The sequence below is a fragment of the Xenopus tropicalis genome, chromosome 6, assembly GCF_000004195.4.
Source record: "Xenopus tropicalis strain Nigerian chromosome 6, UCB_Xtro_10.0, whole genome shotgun sequence".
Lineage (NCBI taxonomy): Eukaryota > Metazoa > Chordata > Amphibia > Anura > Pipidae > Xenopus > Xenopus tropicalis.
In genome coordinates this window covers 152,803,201-152,820,565 of record NC_030682.2, presented here as the reverse complement: position 1 = coordinate 152,820,565, position 17,365 = coordinate 152,803,201, and the positions used below count along the sequence as shown (strand labels likewise).

At 54.9% G+C, this 17,365-nt stretch overlaps 1 protein-coding gene across 13 annotated transcripts in view; it reads right to left on the bottom strand.

Annotated features, from left to right (window-relative positions):
• The window catches only part of plec (plectin), a 161,323-nt gene that overhangs the window by 98,518 nt on the left and 45,440 nt on the right, over nucleotides 1-17,365 (bottom strand). For 4 of the 13 annotated variants that reach the window (XM_031903871.1, XM_031903873.1, XM_031903872.1 and 1 more), the window contains exon 1: nucleotides 976-3,855. The exons of the other annotated variants lie outside the window; for them this stretch is intronic. In XM_031903871.1, the coding sequence (XP_031759731.1) occupies nucleotides 976-3,652 (2,677 nt within the window). In that variant the 5' untranslated portion in view covers nucleotides 3,653-3,855. Of the gene's footprint in view, nucleotides 1-975; nucleotides 3,856-17,365 lie in introns of those variants that run through there. 13 annotated transcript variants of the gene reach the window in all.

Genomic DNA, 17,365 nt, shown 5'->3' with positions numbered 1-17,365 from the left:
TTCCCACAATTCATCCTGTTTCTCCCCGAGGCGCTTCCTCGTTACACTGACACAGAGCTTGCAATCTACAAACGGCACCAATGTAACAAGGAGCCTCTCCCTCATGTCATTAAGCCCAGCGGGGTGGGTACCGACTGGGCACAGACTGGGGGGGTCTGGCTATAAAACCAATGGGGTTACTGGAGGCAGAAGCACCAACCTGCCCGGGGCCCAATATGCTCCTGTAACCCCTTAAAGTAAAGTGAGAACCTACTGCCCCCTGGTGTGTGACTGTGGGTACAGCGGCGCCCAGGCTGCGGGAGAGGGGGGCAGCAATGTAACTACATTCCACAACCCCTAGTAACCTCTCAGCAGAATTGCCCCCCCCCCCAATATAAAGGGGCAGATAATGCAGAGCAGAATGGAAACCTGTGCAGTCGGCAGCATGAATGTGTATTATTAAAGGGGTGAGGCCCATGTACCAAGATCAGAGGGGAACCCCCCCCATCCACAGAAACATGTGCGCAGGCTCCGCCCTTGCTGGGACCCCAGAGATATGTCTGTTAGAGGTCTCTGGACCCCCAGTAGAGCGGTTCTGTTGGACTGTCAGTCATTTCCCCTAGTGTTGGGCTTGAGCCGGACCAGGAGGATAGACAGTATGGTCTCTCAGGCACGCTGGGCAGTCTCTCTATCAGAGGGTCTCGCTCTCCCACTGAGACCCCCCCAACTAACAAGTCAGTGTGTTCCACCTGCTCCCACCCATCACAGAGATGGAGCACGTGCGAGACCCCTAGAGGCACCCAGCAGTTGGGTCACCACTAGTCGGTTCTCCAGCTGCTGTTCTACTACAACTCCCAGCATGCCCTACTGTACCAAGAGCAGGAGCTAGGCGGATATCCAGGTGCCCCTAAGCCCCTCCCCCCAGGTGCCCCCCAGTATCTCCTGCACCTACACACACCAGATACACACGAGATGCTACTGAAAGGCGGGACTAACCTTCATCAGAGGTGGAGCCTGGCTCAGACGTAACCACACCCACTATAGTCTGGTTTTGGGCCAGCTGATTGGCCGTCTCTTCTCTCTGCAATCTCACGGTTCTCTCTTGGGTTGTTTCTTGGGTTGTCTCTTGGGTTCTCTCGCCCAGTGAGGGTTTGTGGGCCACAATGGCCACTTGAGACACAGTCTGGCAAGTCTTCCTCACCACCACGACTCCCTGCTTGTCCGGCAGTCTGTCCGGCATCGCCCCTGGGTCCGGTTCAGAAGGTCCGGCCTTGGTCCCCGGCTCAGGTAGCACAGGAGGAATCTGGGTCAGAACCACTGCCAGCTCAGCAGCTTCCAGTTCATTGGTCCCTTGTGGTTCTGTAGCAAGTGGTACCGGTTCCGGTTTGGTGTCCTGCACCGTATCAGTCACTGGAGGATTCTGGGTATCAGCACTTGGCAGTGCCTGTGGGTCGCCCCCCAATCTCAGCTGCTGATTTTGCCCGTCGGTTGGCACCACTGTGCCCATCAGTTCATGTTTGTGCCCAAAGGTCTCCTTGGGGATCTCTAAGTCCAGAATGTTCGTTTGTTCTGGTTTCCCCTTCGCCTCTGAGCCCCATTCTGCCTGTACCCCAATAACCTCCACTCTCTCTGTAACGGACTCTAACTGAATATGGTACCCGACCCGCGAGACTGTCTCTTCCTTGGTCTCAACTTCCAGCTGTCTCTTTGCACCTCTGGTCCCGGCCTGGGAGTCTAGAGAGTTTCTGGGCTGGGGTTCTGCCCCCGTCTCCCCCACTTTGGCATCATGGCTGCTACGTGGCCCCTCACTGGGAACTGGGCCGGTCTGGTTCTGCACTGAGCTCTCTTCCCTGTGTGGCCCCTCACTAGGAATTGGGCCGGTCTGGTTCTGCACTGAGCTCTCTTCCCTGTGTGGCCCCTCACTAGGAACTGGGCCGGTCTGGTTCTGCACTGAGCTCTCTTCCCTGTGTGGCCCCTCACTGGGAACTGGGCCGGTCTGGTTCTGCACTGAGCTCTCTTCCCTGTGTGGCCCCTCACTAGGAACTGGGCCGGTCTGGTTCTGCACTGAGCTCTCTTCCCTGTGTGGCCCCTCACTAGGAACTGGGCCGGTCTGGTTCTGGAAGCTCTCTTCCTTGGGAGGAACTGGACCCTGGACTCCCGGCTTTTTGGACTTCTTCTCTTGCTTGGGCCCTGACTCTGGGGGGCCGGGGGCTGGGGGGCTCGGGACTGGAGCCGCTACACTGGTGATACTCTGTGACACTATGGCAGCTCCGACCTGCAGCTCTTCTGCCCCCTCGTGGCTACTATTGGCAGCCGGTGCCACTGGGTCATGGGGTTCTGGTGCCAATGGACTGGCATCCCTCTGGGTATCACCCAAATTCTCTACTTTTTCTTTCTTTTTTTTGCCTTTTTTGGTCTCCTGTTTGGGTTCAGCTTTGGGGGGTTCAGTCACTAAGGTAGAAATGGGTATTTGCCCCCCCTCTTTATGGCCCCTGTTTGCCCTATTATCCTTTTCCCCTTTGGGTTTATTATCTACAGATTGGGGGGGCACTGCAGGATGAACCCCCTGGCTCTCCCCTTCCACCTTTTCATTTTTACCCTTTTTCTTCTGTTTGATTTCTCTTCTGTTTGTGGGTTCAGGGGTAGAAACCAGATCTGCCCCCCTTTGTCCCTCAGTGGCCTCCCCCCTGATATCTCCTTTCTGCCCCTGAGCCTCCCCCTTCCCTGCATCTCCCTGTGCCCCCCCTACCCCAGGCCGGGGCCCTCTCTGGGCTACAGAGGCAATTGCCCCCGTCTCTGGCTGCTTCTGCCCCTGCCCCCCTCCCTCCCGCTTATCTCCAGTTCCGGGCCGGGAGGATGAGATCACTGCGCTGACGACCCGCTCCAATTCTCGCTCCACTTCTCTCTCCGGGCTTTGGGCCCCCCCCCTCCCCTGCTCCCAGCTGCCAGATACCGGGATACTGGGAACTGCCCACAGCTCACTGGGGGCCCCTCCTGCCTGGGTCTTGGTGCCCTTCTGCCCGGGGGCAAACAACCTGCTCTCCTCTCTCACTGGCATCTTCCTACTCTCCTCTGCCCCCTGGCCCTGCTTGCCCCTCGGTGCCCCTGATACATTAGAGAGTGCCCGCTTGGCATCCTGAGCATCCACTGACCATCTGTGCCACCCACCTTTCAGCCCATCTTCCTCCGGTGCCCTGGCATTGAACAGGCCTGGCACAGAACCCTCCTTTTCCAACGGCGCTTCTACCCTCCGATAGTCCTGCCTGTCGCCCTCCTCGTTGGCCTTGGGGGCGTAGGATATGGGGCCGCGGAGAGTCTGCACCTTGGGAGCCGGCGGGCGGCGTGGTACCCCGGGCACGGGCACAGGGCGCCTGACTCGCTGCAGGGATGCGGGTACAATTTCAGGGGGCAGATGCAGATACTGGCGCAGGTAGGCGATGCCCTCGTTGGTCAGATACCAGTAACAGTGGCGCCATACGAAGGTTTCCCGGACGAAGCCGCGGGATTTCAATGAGCCCATGGCTTTGGTGACCTGCAGGTTGGTGACGGCAGGCACCTCGGCGTGCCGGCTCTGCGGGCGCTGGTCATTCTTTGCCACCATGACGCCATCTCTGAATATGACTTCATAAATGGCCCGTAACTGGTCCAGCGGCATCAGCATTCCGGCCACCATGTTGGCTGCGAGGTCAAAGCGCCAAACGCAGAATCAGACGCCGAAGAGTAAATCTGAGGCACCCACCGGGGGGGTTGGATAAAGAGAGGGCAGGAAGCTCCGTGGGGCAAATCCGGCTGCCAGGAAGGTGCCAGCGCCGCTGCTCAACCAATAGCTCCAGGGAGAAGTGGCAGCCTCCCCCGTGCAACGTTCAACTGGGCACCAAAACTTTCTCTCTCTCCTTCCCTCCGCCGTGCCCCCCTCCCGGCTGGGCTCCGCCCCCAGGGTCTGAGCGAGACTGGACAGACAGAGCGAGACAGCTCCGGAGAAGGGCGAGAGCGTCTCAGAGTGAGAGAGAGCACATGCTCTCCCAGACACACACCCTGCAGCCACACACGCCGAGAGGGAGGGGGCAGGAACCCAACGCAGCCAGTGACACAGCTGCCCCCCCCCCGGCAAACTCTGCCCCCCCCCCCCCCGGCTCTGCACCCATTCATTCTGCTCCAAGCTGTGGGTGCCTCTCCGATCCCTTCTTATATCTGCCAGGGGTCCCCCATAGAGTGCTAGCTCTGCAGCCCAGAAGGGGGTCCCCAATAGAGTGCTAGCTCTACAGCCCAGAAGGGGTTCCCCCATAGATTGCTAGCTCTACAGCCCAGAAGGGGGTCCCCCATACAGTGCTAGTGCTACAGCCAGAAGGGGGTCCCCCATAGAGAGCTAGCTCTACAGCCCAGAAGGGTGGGGGGGTCTACCTTATATAGGGTGCCAACACTGTACCTCTGGCACAGAACAATAACTCTGTACCAGGGAGGCACAAAGCAATGACAATAGGGATGAGAACTGGGATGAGTGGGCACTCACTGGGGATCCTTAATGAGTTGAGTGGAGAGTCATTGCCAGGGGTGAGTGGGCACTCACTGGGGATCCTTAATGAGTTGAGTGGAGAGTCATTGCCAGGGGTGAGTGGGCACTCACTGGGGATCCTTAATGAGTTGAGTGGAGAGTCATTGCCAGGGGTGAGTGGGCACTCACTGGGGATCCTTAATGAGTTGAGTGGAGAGTCATTGCCAGGGGTGAGTGGGCACTCACTGGGGATCCTTAATGAGTTGAGTGGAGAGTCATTGCCAGGGGTGAGTGGGCACTCACTGGGGATCCTTAATGAGTTGAGTGGAGAGTCATTGCCAGGGGTGAGTGGGCACTCACTGGGGATCCTTAATGAGTTGAGTGGAGAGTCATTGCCAGGGGTGAGTGGGCACTCACTGGGGATCCTTAATGAGTTGAGTGGAGAGTCATTGCCAGGGGTGAGTGGGCACTCACTGGGGATCCTTAATGAGTTGAGTGGAGAGTCATTGCCAGGGGTGAGTGGGCACTCACTGGGGATCCTTAATGAGTTGAGTGGAGAGTCATTACCAGGGGTGAGTGGGCACCGCTGGAGCACATTCTGGCCACTAGGGGGCGCTCTGGGCACCGGTCTGTTTCCCCTCAGCAAGTCGGAGGCTCCCACTTAATATCAGGATTTAGGAATCTCAGATAAATCCAACTTGCTGTCTGCAAGGTACCGTTGAGCCCCATGCTGCAGGGGATGCTGGGAGTTGTAGTTCAGCTGAAGGGCCCATATCCCTATATACGGAGCCCATGGGAGGGCAGAGGGGCACAAAGGGCCACACAGAGACAGTCGGGCGGGGCAAGGGCCAACATACACAGATCTGTAGTCAGGAATGTGAGTGCAGCTGTTTCCTTCTGTCACTCCCCCACATGCCCCGCCCCCACACTGAGTGCAAGCCCAGCAGGCAAGATGCCTCAATGGCGCTTTGTTCAGTGGGACACAGGTGCATCCCCGCCCCATTGCTCCTGGCGCTGCCAGTCAGGGTAGGTTGGCAGACACCGGCCAATGGGAAGCTGCAGGGATGAAATCTCCAGGCGCGGTGCAACCAACCCACAGATGCCTCCTGGCCAATCAGAGCGAGGGTACTGCCCGGTATATTAGCCCTACCATTGCCCAAAGGCTTACAGTTCCGCTACAGCCTGCTCCCCCCAACTGCTGCCCCACAGCCCCCAGCAGTCTCTGTCTGTCCAGAACTCCGCCCACTACTAGTCCTGCCCCACTGGCCAATGCAGGGCTCTGGGGTCGGGGCATTCCAGCTGAGCAGCAATATGGCAGCTCCCACACATATAAATTAGACTTCCAGGCCCAACAAGCGACTCTGGCGAGGGGCAAAATGCCAATAGGCTACCAGTAAGCATGGGGCAGTATTAGCGCTCTGGGGCAGTATTAGCGTTCTGGGGCGGTATTGGCGCTCTGGGGCAGTATTGGCGCTCTGGGGCAGTATTGGCGCTCTGGGGCAGTATTGGCGCTCTGGGGCAGTATTGGCGCTCTGGGGCAGTATTGGCGCTCTGGGCCGGTATTAGCGCTCTGGGGCAGTATTGGCGCTCTGGGGCAGTATTGGCGCTCTGGGGCGGTATTGGCGCTCTGGGGCGGTATTGGCGCTCTGGGGCGGTATTGGCGCTCTGGGGCAGTATTGGCGCTCTGGGGCAGTATTAGCGCTCTGGGGCAGTATTAGCGTTCTGGGGCAGTATTAGCGCTCTGGGGCAGTATTAGCGTTCTGGGGCAGTATTGGCGCTCTGGGGCAGTATTGGCGCTCTGGGGCAGTATTGGCGCTCTGGGGCAGTATTAGCGCTCTGGGGCAGTATTGGCGCTCTGGGGCAGTATTGGCGCTCTGGGGCAGTATTAGCGTTCTGGGGCAGTATTAGCGCTCTGGGGCAGTATTAGCGCTCTGGGGCAGTATTGGCGCTCTAGGGCAGTATTAGCGCTCTGGGGCAGTATTAGCGTTCTGGGGCAGTATTAGCGTTCTGGGGCAGTATTAGCGCTCTGGGGCAGTATTAGCGCTCTGGGGCAGTATTGGCGCTCTGGGGCAGTATTAGCACTCTGCCTGCAGCAGGGGATGCACATCCAGTGGTTCCCTGTGTAGCCTGACCCATAAGAAACAACAGGATCTATTTTTTCCTGCTGCACCTGTAATTCATTAATAAAGGGGGCGGTGTCACTTTAAGGTGTGTAGGTGAGATGCAAAGGCTCCAAAGTCCCCCCGGCACTGGCCCAGATGGTAGGTACTGCCCCGCCATGGGGTAGGAACAAGCTATAATATGGCACATACACACAGCCGGGAGTAGTACCTACAGGGAACCGTGTCCCAGCAGGGGAACAGAATGGACACAAGCTCATTATTTCCCTATAAATAACCAGTAAGTGGTACTAGCAGCCTCCATAGTGTCAGTCAGTGTCAGTGGGGGGAGCTCTGTTCCTGGGGGGGGGGCACGGGGGGGGGGGCAGATACAGGGAGTTATGGATACAGGGAGTTATGGATACAGGGAGTTATGGATACAGGGAGTTATGGATACAGGGAGTTATGGATACAGGGAGTTATGGATACAGGGAGTTATGGATACAGGGAGTTATGGATAGCGGGCAGGGTGTGAGACTATAAAAGGAAAGAATAAGAGGAATGAGCTGGGGGGGGGGGGGGATCCTATAATAGAGCTGACCTATAGCTCCTGCCCCCCCCCCCCCCCCCCCAGTCTGTCTGTCTCTCTCCCTTTCTCATAGGCTGCATACTACAACTCCCAGCATCCTACCCCTCCGGGTACTACAACTCCCAGAATCCTACCCCTCCGGGTACTACAACTCCCAGCATCCTACCCCTCCGGGTACTACAACTCCCAGCATCCTACCCCTCCGGGTACTACAACTCCCAGCATCCTACCCCTCCGGGTACTACAACTCCCAGCATCCTACCCCTCCGGGTACTACAACTCCCAGCATCCTACCCCTCCGGGTACTACAACTCCCAGCATCCTACCCCTCCGGGTACTACAACTCCCAGCATCCTACCCCTCCGGGTACTACAACTCCCAGCATCCTACCCCTCCGGGTACTACAACTCCCAGCATCCTACCCCTCCGGGTACTACAACTCCCAGAACCCTACCCCTCCGGGTACTACAACTCCCAGCATCCTACCCCTCCAGGTACTACAACTCCCAGAACCCTACCCCTCCGGGTACTACAACTCCCAGAATCCTACACCTCCGGGTACTACAACTCCCAGAACCCTACCCCTCCAGGTACTACAACTCCCAGAACCCTACCCCTCCAGGTACTACAACTCCCAGAACCCTACCCCTCCAGGTACTACAACTCCCAGCATCCTACCCCTCCGGGTACTACAACTCCCAGAACCCTACCCCTCCGGGTACTACAACTCCCAGCATTCTTCCCCTCCGGGTACTACAACTCCCAGCATCCTACCCCTCCAGGTACTACAACTCCCAGCATCCTACCCCTCCGGGTACTACAACTCCCAGCATCCTACCCCTCCGGGTACTACAACTCCCAGCATCCTACCCCTCCGGGTACTACAACTCCCAGCATCCTACCCCTCCGGGTACTACAACTCCCAGCATCCTACCCCTCCGGGTACTACAACTCCCAGCATCCTACCCCTCCAGGTACTACAACTCCCAGCATCCTACCCCTCCGGGTACTACAACTCCCAGCATCCTACCCCTCCAGGTACTACAACTCCCAGAATCCTACACCTCCGGGTACTACAACTCCCAGCATCCTACCCCTCCAGGTACTACAACTCCCAGCATCCTACCCCTCCGGGTACTACAACTCCCAGAATCCTACACCAGGCCAACCACAAGCTGGGAATTGCACCCCAAAGCCCTGGGAATTCACACCCCTTGTAGTTACTGGCTCTCAGTGCATGCTGGGAATTAGGCTTGGTTAGTACTTTGCAGCAGGTAGGTGGGTACATACGTAGGTAGGTATGTAAGTATGTAGGTAGGTACCTAGGTAGGTGGGTAGGCAGGTGGGTGAGTGGGTGGGTAAGTACATGGAGCTGGCTGTGTATAAGGACAATTACAGAAGACACAAGAGCTTACAATCCCCCCCGGTCACAGTCAGACCCAGACCATATATGTAGGTGGGCCCCAAGGTAGGTGGGCATATAAATACCCACTTGGCACTAAATATAACAACAGGGAGGCGGTGCCACGTGGGCATCAAGGCCAATAACTATTCCCAGAACAATATATTTGGATCCGGGGCAGCTGGGCCGTATATCTGCCCTGTCAGCACTTCTGGTGAAACCTTATACCCCCGGGGCCACAGGAAGGAAGTGCCATGTGACTGGCACAGCAAGATGGCCGCCTGCCCAGCCTGGGCACCACAAAGGGCACACACGTTCCTCGGCTTAGCCGGGTGGGGCTTCTCCTTACTGTCTAACACTAGGGGCCCCAGCACTGAGGGCCACACTCAGCTATAAGGGCCCCAGAGGATGAGGAAGGGAAGCCAGCTGAACTACAACTCCCAGCATCCTTAGTAAAACTGTCACTGGTCAGGATTTGCCCAGGGGCGGGGTTAGTGGATTCCTGTTGGACAGCAGCTCCTGGATCATTGGCCAGAGGGATGCTGGGAGTTGTAGTCCTTTCCAGAGGAAGAAAGGAAGAAGATGCTGTAGCACAGATCAGCCAATAGAAAAGCTGGGGGGAGAGGGTGGTGCTATTCAGGGTAACAGGCAGTGGATACAGGGAACAGACTCCCAGCAGACACAGATTAAAGTGAAGGAATTCAGCAAAAGCCTGGGAGCGACCTGGGGCCCCACCGGGGGGGGGGGGGATGAGTGGCCCTGAGGGGCCCGAGGCCTCAGTGAGTGTGGGAAGCCCCTCAGGCAATAAGGACCCGGCGGGGCCCCGGGCTGAATATAAATAGCGGGATGGGGGGGGGGAGCTGTACAGGGAACCCAGGCTCCGCCCAATAATATTTACTCCATCGCCCCAGCAACGGGCTATAACCATAACCCAACCCCCAGTGCCCATTTTAACCCCTCACAGGTATCATATTAACCCCAACGGGCTATTACAGGCATAACCCAACCCCCAGTGCCCATATTAACCCCTCACTCACAGGTATCATATTAACCCCAACGGGCTATTACAGGCATAACCCAACCCCCAGTGCCCATATAAACCCCTCACTCACAGGTATCATATTAACCCCAACGGGCTATTACAGGCATAACCCAACCCCCAGTGCCCATATTAACCCCTCACTCACAGGTATCATATTAACCCCAACGGGCTATTACAGGCATAACCCAACCCCAGTGCCCATATTAACCCCTCACTCACAGGTATCATATTAACCCCAACGGGCTATTACAGGCATAACCCAACCCCCAGTGCCCATATTAACCCCTCACTCACAGGTATCATATTAACCCCAACGGGCTATAACCATAACCCAACCCCCAGTGCCCACATTAACCCCTCACTCACAGGTATCATATTAACCCCAACGGGCTATTACAGGCATAACCCAACCCCCAGTGCCCATATTAACCCCTCACTCACAGGTATCATATTAACCCCAACGGGCTATTACAGGCATAACCCAACCCCCAGTGCCCACATTAACCCCTCACTCACAGGTATCATATTAACCCCAACGGGCTATAACGGCATAACCCAACCCCCAGTGCCCATATTAACCCCTCACTCACAGGTATCATATTAACCCCAACGGGCTATAACCATAACCCAACCCCCAGTGCCCACATTAACCCCTCACTCACAGGTATCATATTAACCCCAACGGGCTATTACAGGCATAACCCAACCCCCAGTGCCCATATTAACCCCTCACTCACAGGTATCATATTAACCCCAACGGGCTATAACGGCATAACCCAACCCCCAGTGCCCATATTAACCCCTCACTCACAGGTATCATATTAACCCCAACGGGCTATAACGGCATAACCCAACCCCCAGTGCCCACATTAACCCCTCACTCACAGGAATCATATTAACCCCAACGGGCTATTACAGTCATAACCCAACCCCCAGTGCCCACATTAACCCCTCACTCACAGGTATCATATTAACCCCAACGGGCTATTACAGGCATAACCCAACCCCCAGTGCCCATATTAACCCCTCACTCACAGGTATCATATTAACCCCAACGGGCTATAACCATAACCCAACCCCCAGTGCCCACATTAACCCCTCACTCACAGGTATCATATTAACCCCAACGGGCTATTACAGGCATAACCCAACCCCCAGTGCCCACATTAACCCCTCACTCACAGGTATCATATTAACCCCAACGGGCTATAACGGCATAACCCAACCCCCAGTGCCCACATTAACCCCTCACTCACAGGTATCATATTAACCCCAACGGGCTATTACAGGCATAACCCAACCCCCAGTGCCCACATTAAGCCCTCACTCACAGGTATCATATTAACCCTTTCCAGTCACTCCTGCATTAACCCTTTCCAGTCACTCGGATATTCCTCTCCATTCACCTACATATTAACCCTCTCCTAGCCCAGTCACCTGAATATTAACTCTTTCCTGTCACTCAGATATTCATCTCCATTCACCTACAGAATATTAACCCTCTCCTAGCCCAGTCAACGGAATACTAACCCTTTTCTCTCCAATCACCTGCATGATATTAACCCTTTCCTGTCACGGTCACCCAGCCATTAAGCCTTTTTCTCCCTGGTTCCCTGCATACTTTAACCCTTACCTCTCCCAGTTGCCCACATATTAACACTTTCCTGTCCCTGTCCCACTGAGACATTGTTACTCTCCCAGTTCCTGGGACACTGAGCCTTTTCTCCCCTGCATATTAACCCTCGCCTCTCAGTAAAGTTTTCCATCTCCCAGTCACCCAGCTCCTAGCAACCGTGTCATTTCCCAGACATCCCCATGTTCACTTTTTCCCTCCCAGTCACTAATCACTTCCTTTTTTCCTTTCCCAGTCACTATTAACCCTTTCCTTGCCTTGTCACAGTTTATTCCATTCCCCAGCAATTAAAAAATTAACCCTTGCTTCAGAGACTGTGGTACATATGAAACTCATTGAGTCACATGGACAGAGCCCCAGAAATTAACCCCTTCCTTCAACAAATTAAATCTCACCTCCCCCAAATATCCACCTATTCCCTCACATATTAACCCTTTATATTTGAACCTTCCCTTGTGCAAATGCCAGGCGACCCTTTCCTCCCCAGTCACTAACATGTTAATTCATTCCCCTATTTAACCCTTCCCTCGGCTGTTAGAGAGTTTTGGAGCTTTTTCATCACTAAACGGTTCATTCATTTAACCCTTACTCTCCCTGGTGATTCAAGCAAAAAGACCCCAAATAAGCCCTGAGGGGTAAGTGAGGGTAGAAGACACAAATGGCACTTGCGCCAATTGCCCTTTAACCCCTTCTAATCCAGGAGCTGACTGGGCAGCACGTGGCCCTGCAGCTGCCACCCTCCAGCCGCCTGATGACAATGTGACCCCCAGGGAATGCCCCGCGGGGGGGCCGGTGAGGAAACGCTACACCCTGTCTGTTCAGCGCTGGCGTGGCACAACTCATGTAGGTCTCTAGGCAACAGGCGGGCACGGGGCATCTGATTAAAGGGGAAGTGCTGAAGCCTCGATGGAACATTTTCTAGTTTCCCTTGTCGGGTTCCACCTCAGCCCTTTAATACCGACCCCGTATTAAACCCGCACCCACTAATTAGTCGTTCATTTAGATTCCTACTGCAGACTGAACCGATTTCTGTGCCGCCATGCAGCGAGCATCTAAACAAATTGGGGCGAGGTGGGGACCCTAACTGTATGGCAGCTCCCACTTCCAGTAATAAATACAGGGTCTCTGTATAGGAAGGAAGGGTTAAAGGGGTGGGCATAAGCTGAGCAGTCACCCCATAACATTCATATTAAATCCGCACTCCATGTGACTAATGGGCCGACGCAGACTGCACTGGTTTCCGCACAGACATGCCCCGTGCATCTCACGGCCAACAGGGGGCGCAGGGGGTAGATACAAAAAGCAAATCCAGAAGTAAATGCTGTGGGTACTGACCCAAAGGGCAGGCTTGGATCCAATGCCACTTGTGTTGCCCGCTGAAAAAAAGCAATGGGGGCATTGGCAGTGCCCCAGTGATCAGCGGGCACCACTCGCAAACACTATAGGAGTAGCAATGCCACGCACAACTGGCAGTTATGGGAACCTGGGGGCCAGTGCCTTGGGTGGCAGTTGCCAGGGAGTGCCCACTGGCCCAAATGCCTTATTACAGGGAGTGCCCACTGGCACAGGATCTCAGGGGGTATGTAGTTGGCACTTGCCCAGAGCAGCCCAATTGAATGGGCAAATGGGGGTCCCTGGGGCAGTACTGGATATAAATCAGGTGCCAGTTATGGGCATGAGGTAACTATATATATAAGTCACTTGTCCGTGGGCTGTTAGCCCAACTGGGCATCGCTAGCCCTGGCAGCTCATTCAAACAGAAACCTATTGTACAGCTGGTCTGTCAGCGCCCTCTGCTGGAGCTCAACGGCACCGCCAGTCCCAATTTCCCCAGCGCTAAAAAGGGGAGTGTCCCTTTAAGAAATATCCCATTAACCCTTTCAGTGGAAACTACGGCACCAGTAGAACAGTTCTGTTAGTAATTCTACCCTTCTTGGCTCCCTTTGATCTGTGCCTCATTTACTGGCAACACATGGCGCGGCGAGATCAGAGAACGCACGGCACGGAAACAGCCCCACATATTGCCCTGCCTGTCAGTGGGTGCTGGGAGTTGCACTTCAGCAACAACGGAAAGCTTGCAATCATCTTGGCACAGCAACATCAACCCTTTAGCAGAGGAGACTTATGCCCCTACAGATGCCCCCATAGCTGCCCATATTCTGCCAACTCCCCCCGATAATACACAGTATACACTATAAATCACAATACACAGTATACAATATAAATCACAATACACAGTATACACTATAAATCACAATACACAGTATACAATATAAATCACAATACACAGTATACAATATAAATCACAATACAAGTCTGATTAGTAAAGATTTAACATTACGCGGCAGCATAGACACCAGTGCAGTCTGCAGCACAATGTAATAATCAGCCCTGGGGCATCAGCTTCCATGACAGATGTGACCACAGATGATTTGCCGCGCCCCCTATGCTCAGCGTCTCAGCAGCAGCCCACTGAGCATGTGCAGTGCCGCTGACACACACAAGATGGCGGAACAAGATCCAAGAAGAGTGGGGCAATGGAGAAGGTCTGGGTCATTCCTATTATAGGGGGCTCTGGGCTGGTACAGTAAGTACAGTATATAAAATGCAGCAATTCTATTTAGGCTTTAGTTGCCCTTTAATGCAGTATTTAATGCTATGTACCTGATGCTGCTGAACTACAATAGTGCTGGGATTTGAGGGTGCTGCTCCCCAGTACCGCCCTGTAGGGCAATGAGAGAAAGGCAGGGGCAGGAGGGTGGGGGCCCCCCCAGTAAGTAACATGATGTATGTGAGAGAGGGCAGGACCTTAGCACCATTAAATAGGCAGTGAGCTCATTAGCGAGGGCGCGGGGAGGTGCGGGGAGTAGGGGGGAGTGGGGGGGTGCATTCCCTCCGGGCCAGGCCAAACAAGGAGTCGCACAAGAGAATAAGGTGTCAGGCAAGGAGCCTAAATAAAGGTCGGAGCGGCAGATTTATGGGGCAGATTTATAGGGCCGTGCCCCCCAGCACAGTGTCTCCTTTCATAGAGTCAGAGCCGCCCCCCCTGCCCCTCCTGAGAGAGGGTCCGTCCCCCCCCACCCACACCAGCACCGGTGCCATAGCAACCCATAAGCACCCCCCCCCCCCCGGCAGCCCATTCATGCCCTGGACAAACACCCCCATTTATAGAGAAAGTGGCGGCCAAGTCATGTGACAGTGTCGGTGGGGTTCCTGGCAGTGCCCAATGTGTGCCCAGCAATATTTCTGCACCAATGACCCAGCGGAACCTCAAGGGCATCCGAATATACACTTCCTGCAGCACCAAACCCACAATCAGGCAGCTTGCTTGCCCTTTAAAGGGGCGGGTCTGATTCATTTTCAGCAGCTTGCGGTCAATGAGCCCCTGAGACAATTGCAGTTGGTCTTCCTTTTTCATAAACTTTTTAATATCAACCTGACCAGGCAGAAAGTCCAAAAAAACAATAACAATAAAAATTTGGCCAAAAAGTTCATTCAGATGATTTCTGGTTTCCAAGGTCACAGGCCATAGCAACACAAAGATCGGTAGCATGGAGCAACGGTACAGAGAGCTACAAAAACACTGGTGCTGTATGGGCCGGGGAGGAACACATTTTAGTGGCACCCACACTTCCTGGGGAGGAGACATAACAGGAAGGTATAAGGGTCTATTGGTCCCCCCAGTAATGGAACCCCCAGTTCCCTGACAGCAGCTGACAATGCAGAGAGGACAGTACCACACTTGGCCACAAGGGGGCACACAGGGTTATGACCAGCAGCCCCTTCCTCTCTGTGGCATCTGACTGCTCTGAGGCTCACACCCAAAATTAACCAGTTCCCTGCCGCAGCACCAAATCCACCTGCTTTTACCTACAGGCCGAGAACTCCCTGCAGCTTCACTTTCCCTTTACATTAACCTTTCCTATGCTGGAAACTGAAGTTATCTGTTCTCTCCTATTCAGCCTTCACCCTGACATGTAATCAAATGTCTAGTTGCTAGGGACAGCAAGTCTAGCAACAGAGTTCTATTCCAACCCACAGAACACAGAAGGTTAAAAAAAACAAACCAATAAATAAATAACAATTTTGGACCAACTGCAAAATGTCTACAATTATACAGGGAGTTACCAAAGTCGTAGAGGGGGTATTAGCTGGGGGGGGTGTTAATAACAACCCCGCCCCCCCCCCCCCCCCCGGGTAATACCCTGTGAATTCCATGGCCAGTGCCCTAGATGTGCAGGAACCAATCACCAAAGACTCTCAACAAACCACATGACAACATGAGAGGAGGGTCCCTGCAGCCTTCGGAGGGATGCTGGGAGTTGCAGTGAGGGGCCACAGCTGGATGTGCCAGTAGGTAGCCATGGCCACAGGCAGGGGCGGGTAGGTAGCCATGGCCACAGGCAGGGGCGGGTAGGTAGCCATGGCCACAGGCAGGGGCGGGTAGGTAGCCATGGCCACAGGCAGGGGCGGGTAGGTAGCCATGGCCACAGGCAGGGGCGGGTAGGTAGCCATGGCCACAGGTAGGGGCGGGTAGGTTGCTGCTATCACAGGGGGGCCACGGGGCCAGCAGACTCACACAAAAAGCCCCACTTTACTAGCCCTTTAACCATATGAGAGCTGGGGCAAGTTTTACTCAGAACCCCCCCTGTAGTCTCCGTTACCCCCCTGAAGGGAAAGTTACCCCGCCTTACCCTTGGAAGTGGAGAACATTTCGGTGCTGCCGGGGTTAAGTCTCCAGTCGCCAGTTTACTGTTCCTGCCCCAGTACCCACAATGCACCAGGGGCCCAGCACACAGACGGGTGGACTTTGCCTTTATGCGTCTCCCTGAGACTGAGCCCAGATACCCGCGTGGGACGGGCACCCCGGGCACCCACCTCCCTGTACTTATATAGTATTGTGCCACTCACGGTGCCCCGGGGCAAGGCATGGGGTATGTACATATATAGCTGTGCCACCCACACTCACATCTCCCATTGTTACCCCCACGCTGATACCCCCCAGGGCATTCCTTCAGCAAGGAGCAGCTCAGGCAGCTGGGGCAGAAAAAGCTGTTTTTAAGTAGAGGGGGTTGATAAATCCAGTGTGGGGGCATTTACATGCAGATAGGGGCAGAAAGGGGGGATTCCACACGGGGGGGTTGATAATTGCATTGAGGGATGTACAGAAGGGGCATTTACATGCAGGGGTGCAGAAAGGGGGGATTCCACACGGGGGGGGGTTGATAATTGCACTGAGAGATTTACAGAGGGGGCATTTACATGCAGGGGTGCAGATAGGGGCAGAAAGGGGGGATTCCACACGGGGGGGGTGATAAATGCACTGAGGGATGTACAGAGGGGGCATTTACATGCAGGGGTGCAGATAGGGGCAGAAAGGGGGGATTCCACAAGGGGGGGGGGTTGATAAATGCCCTGAGGGATGTACAGAGGGGGCATTTACATGCAGGGGGGCAGAAAGGGGGGATTCCACAGGGGGGGGGTTGATAAATACACTGAGGGATGTACAATGGGTCAGTGTTCCCGTTGCAGTAGGACGGGGGGGGATTCGGCCAGACGGGGGGGGGGACTTGGCCAGACGGGGGACACATGTTCCTCTCACGCTGTCTCTGCAATTTAATCCAAAACAGATTTTCCCATAACAGGATTTCGGCTACTGGTCTCTGGGCCGGGGCCCAACGAACCTTCTGGGGCCGCTGTTTAACTGCTGAAGGGAAATCCAACTGGCAGCGCTTAACTGCCGTCCCATAACCGGATACCTGGATATCAGCATGGCAGCACCACTGGCACCGGAACTGCCTCTCTCATACACACATTCTGCCCTGCCCCACAGGGACCAACCCCCTGCCCCCCCAGGGGGGGGGCAGGGACCAACCCCTGAGCGACAATATTATATACAGCCCAACCCCCGAGGAACAGTATTATATACAGACCAACCCCCGAGGAACAGTATTATATACAGCCCAACCCCCGAGGAACAGTATTATATACAGCCCAACCCCCGAGGAACAGTATTATATACAGCCCAACCCCCGAGGAACAGTATTATATACAGCCCAACCCCGAGGAACAGTATTATATACAGCACCCAACCCCCGAGGAACAGTATTATATACAGCCCAACCCCCG